Source organism: Rhinolophus hipposideros, assembly GCF_964194185.1.
Source record: "Rhinolophus hipposideros genome assembly, chromosome: 2".
Lineage (NCBI taxonomy): Eukaryota > Metazoa > Chordata > Mammalia > Chiroptera > Rhinolophidae > Rhinolophus > Rhinolophus hipposideros.
The window spans coordinates 72,381,100-72,397,029 of record NC_138048.1 but is presented as its reverse complement, the minus strand read 5'-3'; the positions used below and the strand labels follow the sequence as shown (position 1 = coordinate 72,397,029).

At 42.0% G+C, this 15,930-nt stretch overlaps 1 protein-coding gene across 6 annotated transcripts in view; it reads right to left on the bottom strand.

Moving 5' to 3' along the window:
- TNIK (TRAF2 and NCK interacting kinase) overlaps nucleotides 1-14,300 on the bottom strand; it is a 364,845-nt gene extending 350,545 nt beyond the window's left edge. For all 6 annotated transcript variants that reach the window (XM_081072831.1, XM_081072832.1, XM_081072833.1 and 3 more), the window contains exon 1: nucleotides 13,875-14,300. In XM_081072831.1, the coding sequence (XP_080928957.1) occupies nucleotides 13,875-13,931 (57 nt within the window). In that variant the 5' untranslated portion in view covers nucleotides 13,932-14,300. The remainder of the gene's footprint in view (nucleotides 1-13,874) is intronic.
- Nucleotides 14,301-15,930: the final 1,630 nt, after the last annotated feature.

Below are 15,930 nucleotides of genomic sequence, written 5' to 3'. Positions count from 1 at the left end.
TGCTGTAAGTTATGAGAGGTCGTTCATTTCATTAATAATTAGATATGAGGATAAATAAAACATAGGTTCTGCCTTTGTGGAGATTGCAGTCTCCTCTGAAGGAAAGGGTGGGGAAACAAATAAATCATCTGTTAACACTAGGAACTGGAGGAAGAGGAGGCTTGTAGGCAGAAGGAAGAGCGGGCGTAACAACAAAGATAACTGTGAGACACAGAGGGCTGAAAGTCATTCCGTAAGAAACGGTATTAGGCAGGTATAGTTATTATATCCTGGCTCCAAAGTCATCCTTTCTCGGGAAGGGGAGATAAGCTATCTGTGCCATTTTATCTTGAAGGAAATTATTATGATTACATTTATAAAATACAGGAAGCCCTTTAGACTATGGGACGACATGAAGTTAAGATGGGATCAGAGTCCCCACTCCTCAAGGTTCTGAAGAGATGTCTTCCCCCTGAAGTACCAGAGTGACCCACCTAGGGAATTTGCCCTCAAGGTGTATGGAGCTGGTCCAAGTATGAAGCAATGTCTCAGGCATATTACATATTTTAACAGCTTTATTGAGATATAACTTACATATCATAAAATTCACTCATGTTACCACCTTCCAATTTTATTAACAGAACATATTTATATCACGTCAAAAGATACACGTGCCCATTTGCAATCACTCCACTTTCATCTCCAGCCTTAGCCAGCCACTAATCTACTTTCTATCTTTAGAGATTTGCCTTTACTGGACATTTCTTATAAATGGAATCGTACAATATATGATCTTTTGTGTCTGGTTTCTTTCACTTGGCATAACATCCAGATTGCCGAATAATATTCTACTGTATCCCACCGCATTTTGTTGACCTATTTATTAGTTGATAGACATTTGGGTTGTTTCCCCTTTTTGGCTATTGTGAGTAATGCTGCTATGTACAAGTGTTTACCTGGACATAGGTTTGCATTTCTCTTGGGTAATATTCAGAAGTGGAATTGCTGGGTCATATTGTAAATTTATGTTTAACTTTTTCAGAAATAGCCAAACTGTTCTCCAAAGTGGCTTACCCATTTTATATTCCCACCAGCAATATCTGAGAAATCCAGTTTATCCACATTCTCAGGTATATTTTTAAATCCAGATTTACATTTATGATGGCATGAAGCACAGCCTAAACAAACTTTTGACTATCAGTACTATGAACTATGGAGTTCACATGCCCTCATAATTTATTCACATTCCAAAATTCCCTGAAATTTAGGAAAAAAATTATCAAAGATGTTCACTTGAAACATGCCTGAAATCATTTAGTAGCAAAATGCCACACCAACCAAACATGTAGACCGAATGGTCATAGAAATTTGACCGAAATATTTGTCAAATGAGAGTGATCAAGGAACCAAGCGTGACAAATGAGAATGTGCCTCACACACTAAACAATCTCCATGGGAACAAAATCCTACTTGTGAACTCTTTCAACCAGCAGCAACTTACACAAGCAGCAACCGCAGGAAAGAAAGTCAGGGAACTATGTCTTTAAATCTGATGCAATTTGTATTATACCAGGTGATGAGCTACGAAGCAGAGACCCTGCTTCCAGAAAAGAAAATAAACAGAACTGGCCTCAAGGAGACAGAGAACAGTCATGGGAATGTCCTGGCTGCCTTGAAAAACTCAGGTATCTTTAACAAACATAACACACAAAATAAAGGACGGGGTGGGCACCTGGAGAATGGGCAAGAGCTTTGGTTCAGAGGCCACAGAAGGACACGGAGCTTTCACACCCCTTCCACTCACACTCTTCCAATCTGGAAAACAAACCCCCCATCTGGAGCCTGGCTCTCTGTCTGTCACATTTTCCTTGAAGTGTCCTACCTATGTCACTGAAATGTGCACAAGCTCCTCTCTTCACAAAGAGACTTCCTCTTTGGCAGGGACCCTTTTTCTTCCTTGCAATGAGGACCTGAGAGGACCTATGCTAATTATCCACTAGCACTTTTTCTGGTGCAATCAGTTAAGTGGAGGTTTAGGTACCCAGCTGGGCAAGTTCCAGGAGATTTCCCCTGCTAATTTTCAGTCACTCAAGGAAAACAAAGGAGTAACTACGATTGTGTTACCATGATTTTAAAGAAATAATGTTCCTCCTCCCCTTTCTCACCCCACACCCCCCACCACCACCAAAATGTGTAGACTTCTGTATTCACACTTTTACATCTGCTCTTCTCCAAAAATAAAAGCTGTTTATATTCAAGAAATGATGACTACAATACCAAGTTACGAGTTTAAAATACACACAGAGGGAACACACATATTGTTCAGACCAAAGACTGTGTGCAGTATTCCTTCACAAAGTAGCATCTGGGTATTAAGCTCCAGGAGAGCATGGTAGTGCTTTTGTTTATTTGTTTGCATGGAAAGAAAACTGAGTTGTTTCTGACTGGTGCTAGAGCTACCAGATTAAAGAAAACAGAAGAGGGGGTGGCCTTTTAGAATCAGCAAACATTTGGCTTTTACCTTATCAACCAATGTTCCAGAGTAGGTCCCCAGGACCAGAATCAGCTGGGTGCCATTGCTACCCAGTCTCCTGCCTCTAAGACAGCCTTAGGAGTTCACCTGGAAAACCCTAGCACTCCCAAACACAAAGGACCTTTTCAACTATGCCAATGGCTGCAGTCAAGCCATTTCGAATTTAGTTTCCTCAGAGCCTACTTAGAAACCAAACTGTCCCAAACTTGGTCCCAGATAGAACTTTTTGAATGATGTAATTAATTCACTACCCCATCTAGAGAGTAATTAACACTCTCGATTAAAATGCTTGTACAATTCCCTGATATTTTAATGATATTAAGACCTCTTCTGAGAATGTTGGATCTGTCCCCCATAATTGTCAACACTGCAAAAGCTTAATCATCTTTAACCAGTATTTATTTTACATCTCTCCAGTCTAATGATGATTATTGAATCACCTCTTTTCTCTTTAAAATTGGTCTTCCAAGAGGGGTCTTTGAATTCGATTTTTCAAAAGCATCTCCCCCAGTGGTGAGTATGAAAAAAATTTTTCATACATCCGCATTATCAAGTTGTATACAAAGTTGCCTTAACAACCATAATCATCATCAACCTTCCCCCAAATAAAAAGACATGCATAAGCAGTTCATCTAGAACTGTAGATTAAGTAACAAAAACTTTATCTACTGTAGATGTCCCATCTTTGTGGGTAGGTAAGAAATGTTTATGCACTGTCGTTACAAGGAGTCTGTGGGATTTCTCAGTAAGGAAATCCTTTAACCTGCTGTCTAGATTCCAAACACCCATTCCATTTTCCAAGTCTCAAAAAATAAACAACCCAAAGATTTCAGACTTCAAACAAAAATAGGGCTGAAAGCTTCTAGGCAATATCAACACCTCCCGGGGCTTTAAACAGAATCCCTAGAGGCCCATTGGGAAAAACATGTATTGGGGCTTTTCTGGTCTCTAAATAAACTTGCTAATAAAAACAACTTGGCAATGCAAAGAACAGTGCAGCAGTATCAGTTGAAAGTTGTGGACTTTTCCATTTCAGGTATCTCCCTTTCTTACAAACAATTCCAATACATATACTATTAGCATGAAATTTTAAATGGCATATTCCTAAAAGTATGTGCCTTCCACAATTTGAAGCCACACGCCTTATGAAAACGTTGCAGTTACCTCTCATCAATAGAAATCACTCTTTCCTACTCGGCAACATTTTCAGGCATACTAAAATTTCTGTGGATATGTTCCGTGTTTTTCCAAAGCAACGTGTATGTAGTAAATCATCTTTATGATTATTTCTGTAACATGCATCTCTCCTGTTCGAGTAGGCACTAAGATCCCTGAGGACAGCATTGCATATGTGTCTTTATTACTATATCCTCCGCATCTAACCCCATTCTAGGCACACAGCAGATGCTCAGTAAATATTGTTGAATGAAAGGATATCGGAAGCATGGAAGAAGCAGAAAGAAAGAAAACTGTTTTTTTAAACATTTACACCAGTAGTTCTGAAACTCTAAAATGCATCAGAATTACATGGAGGGCTTCTTAATACATCCCCCGAGTTTCTGACTCAGCAGGACGAAGACGCAGGACCAAGGAGATGACCACACAGCTGCCCATCCAAGGATCTCACTCTGAGAACCACTGTTTCAGCAGTTCACCTGTCAATCAGCTCTTAGAAAATCAAAATGCACTGGATACACTTACTGAAAATCTACCAGTGGTTGAATCCTCTATTACCTACCGGGGTAAGCCACGCAGGTCCTTGCTCCAAACACTATTGAAACTGCCAACACGGGACATGTGCAAGGGGTCAATACACAGACACATGTCCAAAACAGCAAGAAGTCATTAGTACAGTCAAACTAAAGACGTTTTATTTCTCCAATGCCTTTCTTTACGATGTAGCCTACTGTGCAGTTTAATCTATTTTTCTCAGCTAGAAATTACTAAGCCACAATGCATAGCCATTCTTCTTTGTACTACCCCACTTCATTTCACTTACTAATGGGAGTTTCATCTGAGGCCAGGGCACAAAATGTAGGGAGAGAGCCCATTTTAAAGCTTATTTATGTTTTTTTTATATTTCACCGTCTGTAAAGGCCGGGGCAGTGATCAATCCTCATTCCTTAATGATCGGAAATCAAGCAGAGGCATTGCTATGGTGGCTATATATCCATCACCACCAGGCTGAACCAAAGGGTGCACAAAAGGAATCCAACAGAATCCCAAACTCTAACGTTCGCATCATTACATCGGTTTTTAAAGCAGAGTTGGCATTAACTTTCAAATGAATCCTTTTCTCATGACCCTGTTCTGGATTTAAGTGCATTTATATCCAGATTATAATCACATAAGATATTTAATTACATAATGTTTGCAAGTACTTTGAAGATATAAAGTGCTCTATAAACGCTAAATATTATTATTATTCAAATACAGTTTCTAATTACTGCTTACAACCTAGTCCACCCACCACACTGCTATATTTCGAAGACAGGCAGCTAAAAAATAAAATAAAATACCTAGAGGTAGAAATGATGAAACTATATCCATGTAAAGCTCTGGATTTTTACCCAAGGCATAAATAACGTATAGGCATTTTAAATGGAGAGTTAGGTTATAAAATTTAGTAAGTCAAGGCAATTGACCTCCGAAAGACTGACAACCACAAAATTGTGATGTGAATAAATTCTTACGTATAAACCAAGTGGAAAGTGGATGGTGGTCTAAAACACAGGGCTCTTTACTCTTTGACTGCCAGCTCCATCTTCCATTTTCTCCATTGTGATTTTAAAATATCAACATCCATCTTTAAAAAAAAAAAAGTGTAACCAAAGATTTTGATTTTAGTAATTATCTGGCAGATAAAAGATTGAGAATGGCTCCCGCTATAACATGTCTTCTGTCTCATCTTGCCATCTTCCGTGATAATCCACAAATTCAGTGGTCTCCAATTCTTAAAACATGGAAACCTTTGAGCCTGACTCCACATGTCTTCCAAACACACTTGTAGGACGCTTTTTCCAAAGAGAATAACAGTTAAAATGTAAACATCCCTTATACACAATGTACAAGTAAATCACTACCAATCCCCAAATGGTTTGTATTTTAGGTTTTTAGGTAAGAAAAAGAACAACTACATATTTTAAACTGACCTGGGTTATTGAAAAAACAAAATCACAAAGAAACACCCTGGAAATAAAACACTATGCTCATCTAAGAGATCTTGTGCCCAAAACACAAGGCTTCTGGGAAATCTGTGAACCCCAGGAAAAGAATACATCAGACAATTTTAATGTCATGGCAAGGTCTGCAAGGTCTGTAAGTCAAATATTGGCCAAGTGAGTCACTATGGGCAGTACCTCTGGGGCAGGTCAGTCGTAAGCGTCGTCATTTAGTAGCTCTGTGACCTTTGGTAAATTAACTGATTTTGCTAAGCCTCAGGTGTTCATCAGAAAATGATATACACTTACCTCATAGGAAATTGGGAAGTACTTTGACAGTGTCAGGAGCCTTAGCCATCACTCATATACTTTCATTGTAAATTGCACTTCTAAGAAGTAATTCTAAGGAAACAGAGATATATACAAAGACTTGTGTATAAGGATGTTTACCGAAGCACTATTTATAGAATTGAAAAGTTGGAAATAACCAAAAGCTTCAATAGGAATTGGTTAAATATATTATGATACATTCCTTCACTAAAATGCTAAGAAGTCATTAAAAACACATAATTAGAAATTTGAACACTGATGGAATATCTAAAGAAATTTTACATTACATACTAATTTTGGGGGCATGACAATAGCATTGTGGTTGTGTACTTTTAAGAGTGTTTATCTTTTAGTGATGCACACTGAAATATTTACAAATGAAATAATATGAGGCTTCAAAATAATATGGGGGAGGAAGTGGATGGGGGTGTAGCTACAACATGATTGGGCACAAGTGGATAATTGTTAAGTTGGGGGCTCATTATACTATTCTGTCTACCTTTTTAAATAACAGTTTTAACTAGATTTAATTCACATTCCATAAAATTTACCTTTTTGAAATGTACAAGTAATTTTTAGTATATTCACAGAGTTGAGCAACCATCACCACTATCTAATTTTAGGATATTAGCAGTCACTTCCCATTCCCCCTCTCTTCCAGCTTCAGCTACTAATCTACTTTCTGTCTCTATAGACATTTCATATAAATGGAATCATACAACATGTGGCCTTTTGTGTCTGGCTTCTTTCACTTAGCATAGGTTCATCCATATTATAGCACTAATGGCACTTCCTTTTATTGCCAATAATATTCCATTGTACAATATACTCCATTTCATTTATTCATTCATCAATTGATAGATATTAAGACTGTTGCCACTTTTTGTCTATTATGAATAATGTTACCACAAACATTAGTTTACAAGTTTTTTGTGTGGATATATGTTTTCAATTCTCTTGGGTATATACCTAGGAGTGGAATTGCTGGGTCATATGGTAAGTATATTTAACATTTTGAGGAATTGCCAACTTGTTTTCCAAAGTGGCTGTACCATTTTATATTCCCACCAACAATGTATGAGCATTCTAGTATTATTTCTACTCTTACATAAGTTTAAAATTCCCCATAATAAAGAGTTTAAAATTTATGCCATACAAAAACATCAATAGCATGCAAAAAGGTTAATTATTAAGTTTAAAAAACAGATTGGAGATAATATATAATGATTTGATCTTAACTTTTAAAAGCTATCTACTTAGCTATGCATAAAAAAAAAAAATCACTAAGCCATATACCAAAATGTATATGTGGTCATCACTGGAAATCTTGAATACTTTTTGCATTTTCTCCATTTTCCAAATTTTCTGCAATGACCATGAGTTGCTTTTATAATGAGGACAAGAAAGGCTGTTCTTAAATTAAACAAATGTTTAATTTTCAGCAGTCTTTACTCCCATTCACAATTTACATTTTCTGGGCTTTGGAGCCCCAGAGGTCATCCTGGTGGGGATTCCTAAGAAAATCAAATAAACGCATTGTTTTCATGAAGCCAACTGTCTAGTCGTGAACATAATCCAAGACAGAAAGTTCTGAGTGCTCTAAAAGACGTGTGAGGTAGTTCTGAGAGGGTTTACAAGTGGAAGGGATAACTTCTACTTGAGAAATCAGGGACAATTTTGTGGGAAAGGTGGCATTTGAATGTTTAGTGTTAGGGTAGTAGGGACAGAAAAGAATAAGGTAGGGCACCCCCTAAAGAGAGAAGGAAGTTGTTCTCTATAGCAGGAGTGAAGGAATGGCCATTAAAACTGCAGCTTGTGGTAGGAGGCCCAGCTGAATTTTGGCTGGTCTTGACAGAATACTGAAGAGTGTTTTAGGAAGACTAACATGGCTGCACAAGACAGACTAGTCAGGAGAAGGCCGGTGGTAGAGACATAGGAACCAAGTCTTGTCATGGGTGCTACCCAGGGGACAGTAACTGCAGCAGTAGTTGGGAGGAATGGAGAGAAGGGGACCCATGCAATAGATGTTAGAGAAAGATTTTTAAGATTGAGGTGAAACAAAATGTGCTTTGAGAATTTCAAAGCACCCCCGTGAGACAACTGGAGACAGCGTGGGCATGTAGAAAGTAGATAGAGAGAAATAAGCTTCCAACCAGAATGAAAGAAATTACAAGCGGAATTCATCCAACGTTTTCTATTTAAGTCCTCCCTCTCGCTCCACTAGGAACCTTATATTTATATGTGCAGAATAACATTTCATTCAAAAAATATTATCCAGATTTTCTTGGAATTCTTAGCATGCTGCTAGCTCAGGTCCTGTTCTCAGACAACTACTTCTCCCACAGAAATGGAAGAACGAATTTGACATAAAAGCATCTTTCAGACACAAGTTATCCCAAATTCTATCAGAAACACAGACTCAGAGATGGCTTGTGCTCAGCTGGGCGTGGCGGCCATGATTCAATCACAATCGCTCAAAGCGGGGTGGACTTTAAAACCAGTATCACTGAAAAAAGGAATGGCACAGAACAAGAAGGGCACAGAAGATAAATTCCAGGGCAGAGACACAGAATGAAGAAAGGGCCAACCAGCAAGACTCAAAACTATAAGATTTCAAAGAGCCTTACAGATAAGGGGGGATATGTGATATTTCCATGAAGGAAAAGTATGTGTATTCTTTCATCAACAAAATATTCCATGACCTCCTAAGTAGATAATTATGCAAACAGCAAACCATGACTTATATTAGCTTTTGTACTAAGATTACTCCAGTTAATAATGAATACCGAAAATGATTATGCATACTTCTCTGATGTTCTGATAACTACCACTATACCCTATTTTATTATAATGCAATGTCATGGCAAAGAAAACACCTGTTTAATATCTCTAAAATACAATAAATGGATCTAATTTAAAAACTGCTATGCTATTTTCATTTTAAGATAACTGTTATCAATACCGGCAACTTTACTAAACTCTCACTTAACACCAAATTTAAGTCCTCTTGGGTAATGAATTAATAATGATTCAAGATTTCTTTAAGCCCCATGAGATCTCTGGCCAAAACGTTTTTAAACTTGTAAACACTGGACTAGCAGAGTATGGTTTCAGACGCCCACTCCTCCTACCCTACCCCTCCCAAACACAAACTTTGAAAAGGCACAAGCATAACAAATTTGTTTTTAGTTGAATAATGAGAAAAAGGTTTTCTTTAAAAAAAAAAAAAGGAAAAGAAAAATTAGAAGGTTTAAATGAATAATGTTGATATTTGATACTGGTTTAGAAATACGCTAATCTCCAAAAAGCTTCTGGGCTGTGCTCACCTTATATGTAATCCATGCTGATAGTGGGACAAAGGTCAACCCAGGCCATCAGAGAAACATACAAGGTCATATTGGTACATTTAAAAAAAAAAAAAGACTATTAAAAAGATGCAAGACTTTCTGATGTCTTTTTTCTCAGGATCATTGTCAATTAGGTGTGATGATTGGGATCAAATGTTGGTGTCACCACGTTTCGCACAAGATTGTATTTAATCATGGAATAGCATATTCATATAATGCTTTATGGTTTTCAAAGCATTGCTATAAATATAACACTTTATTTGATTTTTGAAACCAGTGTATGAGGAAGGCAAGCAGTTGTGAACCTTCCCATTTTCAAGTTATTTATGGTTAGATGACTTCCCCAAAGTCACAACTCATTATAATAAGACACGGACATAGAACCATAGAACCCAGTGCTTGCTCTCCTTTCACTCACTCATTCATACATTTATGCATTTATTCAACAAACTGGGACTACGGACTCAAAGATGAACAAGACCAAGCCTGGCCTAAAGGAGCCCACCATTTAGTGAGCTGGCAGAAAGAAAAGCCAAGCACCATTAGTAACACAAGCATGAAGCGTGCAGCAGGAAAGATGTGTGCACGCCTTCCAGATGAGGCCAATTCTTACATCTAGGTTTCTATGGAGAAAGAAATAACTAGGCCCGAAGAGACTGAGGGGTAGGGGGAAAGATAAGCAGAGGTCATCTAATTCCATTCAAATAGAAAAGTGAGTGCTAGTCCTGTCAGAAACTTAGAGTATGAATTCAGCAGCAGCCAATCTTGCCCTTGAATGTCCTTGCTCTTTGGGCCAAGCTAAAGACAGCCAAGGTGCTCAGATTCAGATATATGCTAATCTCCAAAAAGCTTTCTGGGCTGATCTCACCTCATATGTAATAAAGCATTCTAGTGGCAAATTTCATTTCTTTTAATACTGTAATGTCTTGAAGGAAAAGTGACTCAAGCCCTGGGTTTGAATGAGCAAATTGTTTTCTGTAGCATATATGTAGATATACATTTCATATACCCACATGGACAATTCATATCCATAATACTAATATATAAGTATCCACATAGATTATACAAAACCTACATAGAACTCTATAAACCTCACATGCAGAGACAAATGAATAATGTGTATATCTAGATGACCCCTGAGACATGTTCAGATGGAGATGGGTTATGAAGAGAGGTTATCACACAGGACAACCATCTGTCCTAGACGATTTAGATAGTCATTTATTGCAGAGGAGGAACTGAAGGGGGGGTTGGACAAGATTAATTCCAAAGGTTCCTTAAAGCTCCATGATTTTATGTACTATGAGCTTACCTGCATGAAACAGTTTCTTTATTCTCGAGAAATAAAATTCCATGACCCTGGTGAAATTATTCCTCTCTGTCATTCTTTGTGCTCAGGCAGAAAATGTATTATTGATTTCTGATTCAACCACAGACAATGTGACTTAGAAAAAAGAGCATTGAAGGAGGAGTCAGGAAACCCAGATTCTCTCCCCCAAACAACCCAGGAAGGGGGGTGGGGGTGGTGGCTGTGTGACCTTGGGCAACAGTCTTCACATCTCTGGGCCTCAGCTTCCCAGGTATTAAATGAAAGGAGTGGCTAAGTGTCCTACAATTCTTTTCCATTTCTAAACCTATGAAATCATCCCCCTCCCCCAAGACTTAGTTTATCTCTGGAGCTCTAAAAATCAGGACTAATAAAGCTGGATTCAGATAATCTCTTTCCTAACCAAAGAAGATCCTGTTTTATCTTACTTTTTAAAACCATCCAAATCTTGCATAATTTAAATGATCGGTGCTGTCATTGGTTGCTCTGATTTAAATTATGCATTGTTGCTATTTGGGGAAAATTTAGACCAGGTCCAGTCTGGGATCACTGGCGGAGAACAATAAGCCCCCAAAGTGAGAAGGATAAAGGCCTCTCCAGACAGGATCGGCTTTTAATGCACTGAGCTGAGGGTTTACAAAAAGAGCATTGATTGTGTACATTAAAGAGCCACTGAAACAGCAAGGGACTGGTAAGGCTGCAGCAAATTCTCCTAGAAGCCACTGACCTTGGCTGCATTTCAGGGGTCAGGAATTCCCAAAAGGTTCTCAGCAGGCAGGCTGAGGGTTTAGGAACACATGAAACCTCTCATCTCAATGAGCCCACTTCTAATTGGGGAAGACAGAGACAGATGATCTGTCCTCTGATTTGGGAAAATTACCTATATGGTCTTTGGACCCACTCCTGGCCAGCACACCTCACCTACCACAAGACTGGTGGCCGACCCCAGCCCTCCAACTGTCTCCACATCTGCATTTAAGTCCTCTAGGCAGCAGGCAGCTTGTTCTCCAGTCTCCTGGGCTAGCCTTAGCCCTCCCTCCCTCTTTCCATACCTCCTGCAGGCAGATATACAGAGGCAGAGCACTCAGCCCAATTCACAAATTTCAGTGAATCTTGCAAAGATATTTTTTCAAAATATAGATCTCAGGAGTGCAGGTCTCCCATGTGTGAACTGCCTCGAGACCAGCTGGTGAGCGCTCAGGGTTGCCCACAAGCCCTGCAGGCTCTATGCTCAGTATCTCAAAAACCCTTCCCCAAGAAAAACCATGAGGGACACCTCTGACCAAGCCCAACTTCAATTCAGAGTGCTTTCCATTACAGGAGCGACGTCGAGATTCTGACTCAGGGAAATCACACGTTTCGCCCATTGTTCAGATGCCTTCCCCAGCCTTTGCCACTTTCCCCCACTCCGAAGTCTGGACCATCCATCCACCTGATTAACTGGCTGGCAGCAACTCCCAGTGCAGAAAGTAGGGCAAATGAATACACACACAGTCTGTAAAGGAAGCGACAGGCTCAGCCAAAGCACCCACCCTGTTACCAACCCCCACCCACAGCTGCCCAGGGGGCATGGGATTCTGCATGTGGCACTTCAAAGGCAGGGAAATAGGCAGCTTACTGTAATGATGCATGAATGAGCTTTTGCTGCCCAGCTATCCAAAAAGCCAGTTACAAATGGCATCTCTGTTCCTTCCCAACCCCTTGACTGCCTTGCAGAAACCTCACCTCTTGGATGCGACCGTTAAAGAGGAGAGGAAAAGTGAAAAAAGAGAGGGCTAGATAGGGAAAGAGGATTAATGACACTAAAGAAAAAGTGACACTTTGACCATAAAGATAGCTCTTGAAAATAACGGTGGAGGAGGAAGCAATATCCAGAGAAGTAGTGGAGATTCGGGTATACAACCGAGATGCAGTACAATCTAACAATGTACGCCTCAGGAGAGAAGGTGAACTTCCAAGCTTCAACCCTCCTGCATGTCCCTGCCTTGAAAGCCACCATCAATTCGGTCTCATCCACCCTCCATGTCTCATGTATATACAGTTGCTTTTTTAAAATTTTATTTTTGGTTCAGGAGTGGAAGAAGCCGGTCGTAATTTGGAATCTACTCCTTCTAAGACCCCTGCTGCTGTCGCCACCCCCACCCCTCATCCCCTTCCCGGCAGGCAGCATCCAATTAAAATGGCAAGAAAGCTCTGCCCCCTTCCCCGAAGGAGAGTGTTGAGATTGGGGGTTGGGGGTGGGGAGGCGTCGAGGCTGCACTGGGATTCCTGGGATTCTGGTCTCAAAACAACAGCAAAATGGATTCTATACCAGTGATGTCTTAGTCAATACAATGAAACGGTGTCTGAGGCAATTCACGTGAAGGTAAACGCAAGCCAGTGGGGCTGAGGGTTGGGAGGTGCTCTACAAAGGACTGGCCACAGACAGGGAAAACACACACACACACACACACACACACACACTCGGGAGTTCCGGTCTGATTGGGGAACAGCAGAGAACACATCCCTTTCACCTGGGCTTAAGTTCGCCCCAAGACTGAAATGTCACAGCCACAAAATCAGAAAGCACAGGCTGGGCTGAGTTTAAACGATAAATAAAGGTGAGTGGCAGACTGGCCATTAAGAGAGCGCTGAGAGGGAGTCGGGGCGCGGAAGGCAGGAAAGGGGGGAAAAGGGGGCCGTTGCCGTCTACAAGACCAGCAGAGAAATAGCTGCCCCTTCGGAGAAGCAGGTTCCACGCCGAGGGAAGCACCAGGCTCATATGTCATCTTACAGGTAACTGCAAAACGTTTGGGGCCAGTACCTTTATTCACGCTGTAATTCTTTTTGCAGAAAGAATCAGGTCTCGCGCCTTGGCACGAGACGACTGCCCCGGGCTTGTGCGCGCACACACACACACACACACACACACACACACGAGCCTTTCATTTTAATGCGCTTACAATGGTCTAAGATGAAACTGGCATAAGCTCCACACGCTCCTGGGGGTTTCGGCCACAACCGGTGGACAAGGACCCTACAGCCCCGGCTATAGGGGCTTCGGAGAAAGCACCTCAGCAGCCCCCACATCCAAACCAGAATCCAGGTTCCCTCCTCGTCGCATTCGCCCGCCTCTGCCTACCAGCCCCAGCCAACGCACCGACCCCATTCACCCTGACCCAAACCGCGAGAAAGAAACCAGAAAACGTTCTACTCACCCTCAGAGCCGAGAGATCGATTTCATCCAGGCTGCGAGCCGGAGAGTCGCTCGCCATGTCTACTTCTTCGCCACAGAAATGGACCAAAACCACCCCGAAGCTTTTCCCTTGGAAATTCCACCTGGGTCTATTTCACTCGCGTCCTCATGCGGGTGTCGCGCCAGAGGCCCCTGGGCCCAGCCTCCCCCGCCCACCCCGGCTCCCCTGCGCCCGATCCTGATCCTCTGCGCCTGGGTCCGCCCGGTCCAGGAGCCCAACCTGCGCTGATCTCCAACCGCGGAGCAGCGGTGCGTGGGGACTGCGCGCCCCGATCGGCTAAAGGCGCTGGGGCTGCGTGGGTGTATTTAAATGGGACATGCTTCTTTGCTTGTGCGTGGATGGCGGCTGCATTGGCTGTTATAATGAGACACATCAACTCCTCCACTCAGCTGGGGGGTGGGGGTGGAGAACCACACAGAACTGTCTATCATCGCTTCCTGGGAGGAGTAAAGGGGAGAGAGAGGCGGAGGAGGCGTGGCCTCCGCCTGGGGAGAGGCCGCGCTTCCTGACCCGTTCCCTCTGCACCAGAGTGGACGGGGGAGGGGTGGGCACCCTTTCCGCCCAGGCTTCTGTGGACGAGTAGGGCTGGCTTTGAAGAGTTGCTTCTTAACCCTGCGGTCCTTATCGTAGGGGCAAAGGGGCTATTTGAACATACACATTATTGTGTGTCCAATTCGTGCGCTGCAGCAATATGGCCATTTAATCGCCTCTGGCGGTTTCTCGGCAGGGTTCAAATGCTGTAGCGCTGAAAAAATCCAGGGGGGGGAAAAGAGCGACGCCCTCCCTCCCCCATTAATTATTTGTGGGGCTGGAGTAACGCAGGCTGGTGCAACCGGTGCATATAAGGACTTGTGTGCAAGGAAAGGGATCCGCCTCCAGCCGCGGAACGAATGGGGGAGAACGCGCGCTCGCGCGGTGCGCCCTGCGCTGCGCCTCGGCAATTTCCCCCCCGCGGCTAGGTGGGGTCCGCCAGCTGCCCCCGGGCTCCCGGATGGCGGGTCACTCGGATAGGAAGGTTTGCCAGAAGCGGGAAAGCTGGGAGTCCGAGTTCCCTCTTCGCACCGCCACACGCAGGACCTGCCGGTGCCGCAATTCCCCCGCGGAAACAACCGAATAGAAACGAGAAGCTTGCTCTCTCGGTGCACTAGCTCTAATTCTTCAGGTAACTCCGAAGGCAACACTGGGTAAGGCAGCGCACGCCGGCTCAGGACTCCACATTTCTCTTTCAGGCAACGTTACCGCGGCTGACCTACCCAGATTGATGGAGAAAGTTTGGCTGGCGTATCAGACGTAACATACGAGATGTACGACCAGGGAGGGAGCTATTCCACTCCACCCGTTTTCTCATTTAAAGGCTGAACATTTACAGTGGTAAACATGACATTCAAGAGTAATCAAGAGTGTGAAGTCGCTTTCCCAGCCCCCCCACTAACCCCCCCAGCTTTGCCCATGCTAAATACACACGTAGAAAGAAACGCTAAAATTGAACTTTTGCTCAAATACAGCAGTAGCTTTGAAAGCATCACCGTTGCACCTCTGTTAAGATAAGAATTTACTTCTGGCCAAATACATTGAGGATTTTTTTATCGTGTAGATACCAGCTTAAGAATAAGGCTTTTGAATGAATGAACGAATGAATGAATGAATGAATGAATGGAAGCCCAAGCAGTTAGTTCGTCAGGACGGCAGACATTAGAAGGCTTTTAAACAGCATTCGATAGGGCGCTGTGCTGTTTTTGTTATTATTGTGTTTATATGCACTGTGCATCATGAAACTTGAAAAAGATTACAGTTCAATGGCCACAAAGTTGTTTAGGAGCTTTCACCATTAAAACGTCAAACGTTTAAACGTGTTATATTCAAAACGCTCTAAGTGATCTCTTATTTTTTAATAAAATCATCCAGCTCGGGGTGGTAAGTAACGGTTTAATAAGCCACCGAGTAATGTCGAAATGACGTAGAAAACTATCATTTCCTATTATTATCCTTATTTTTCCCTTCTAAGTGCCCTTTTTAT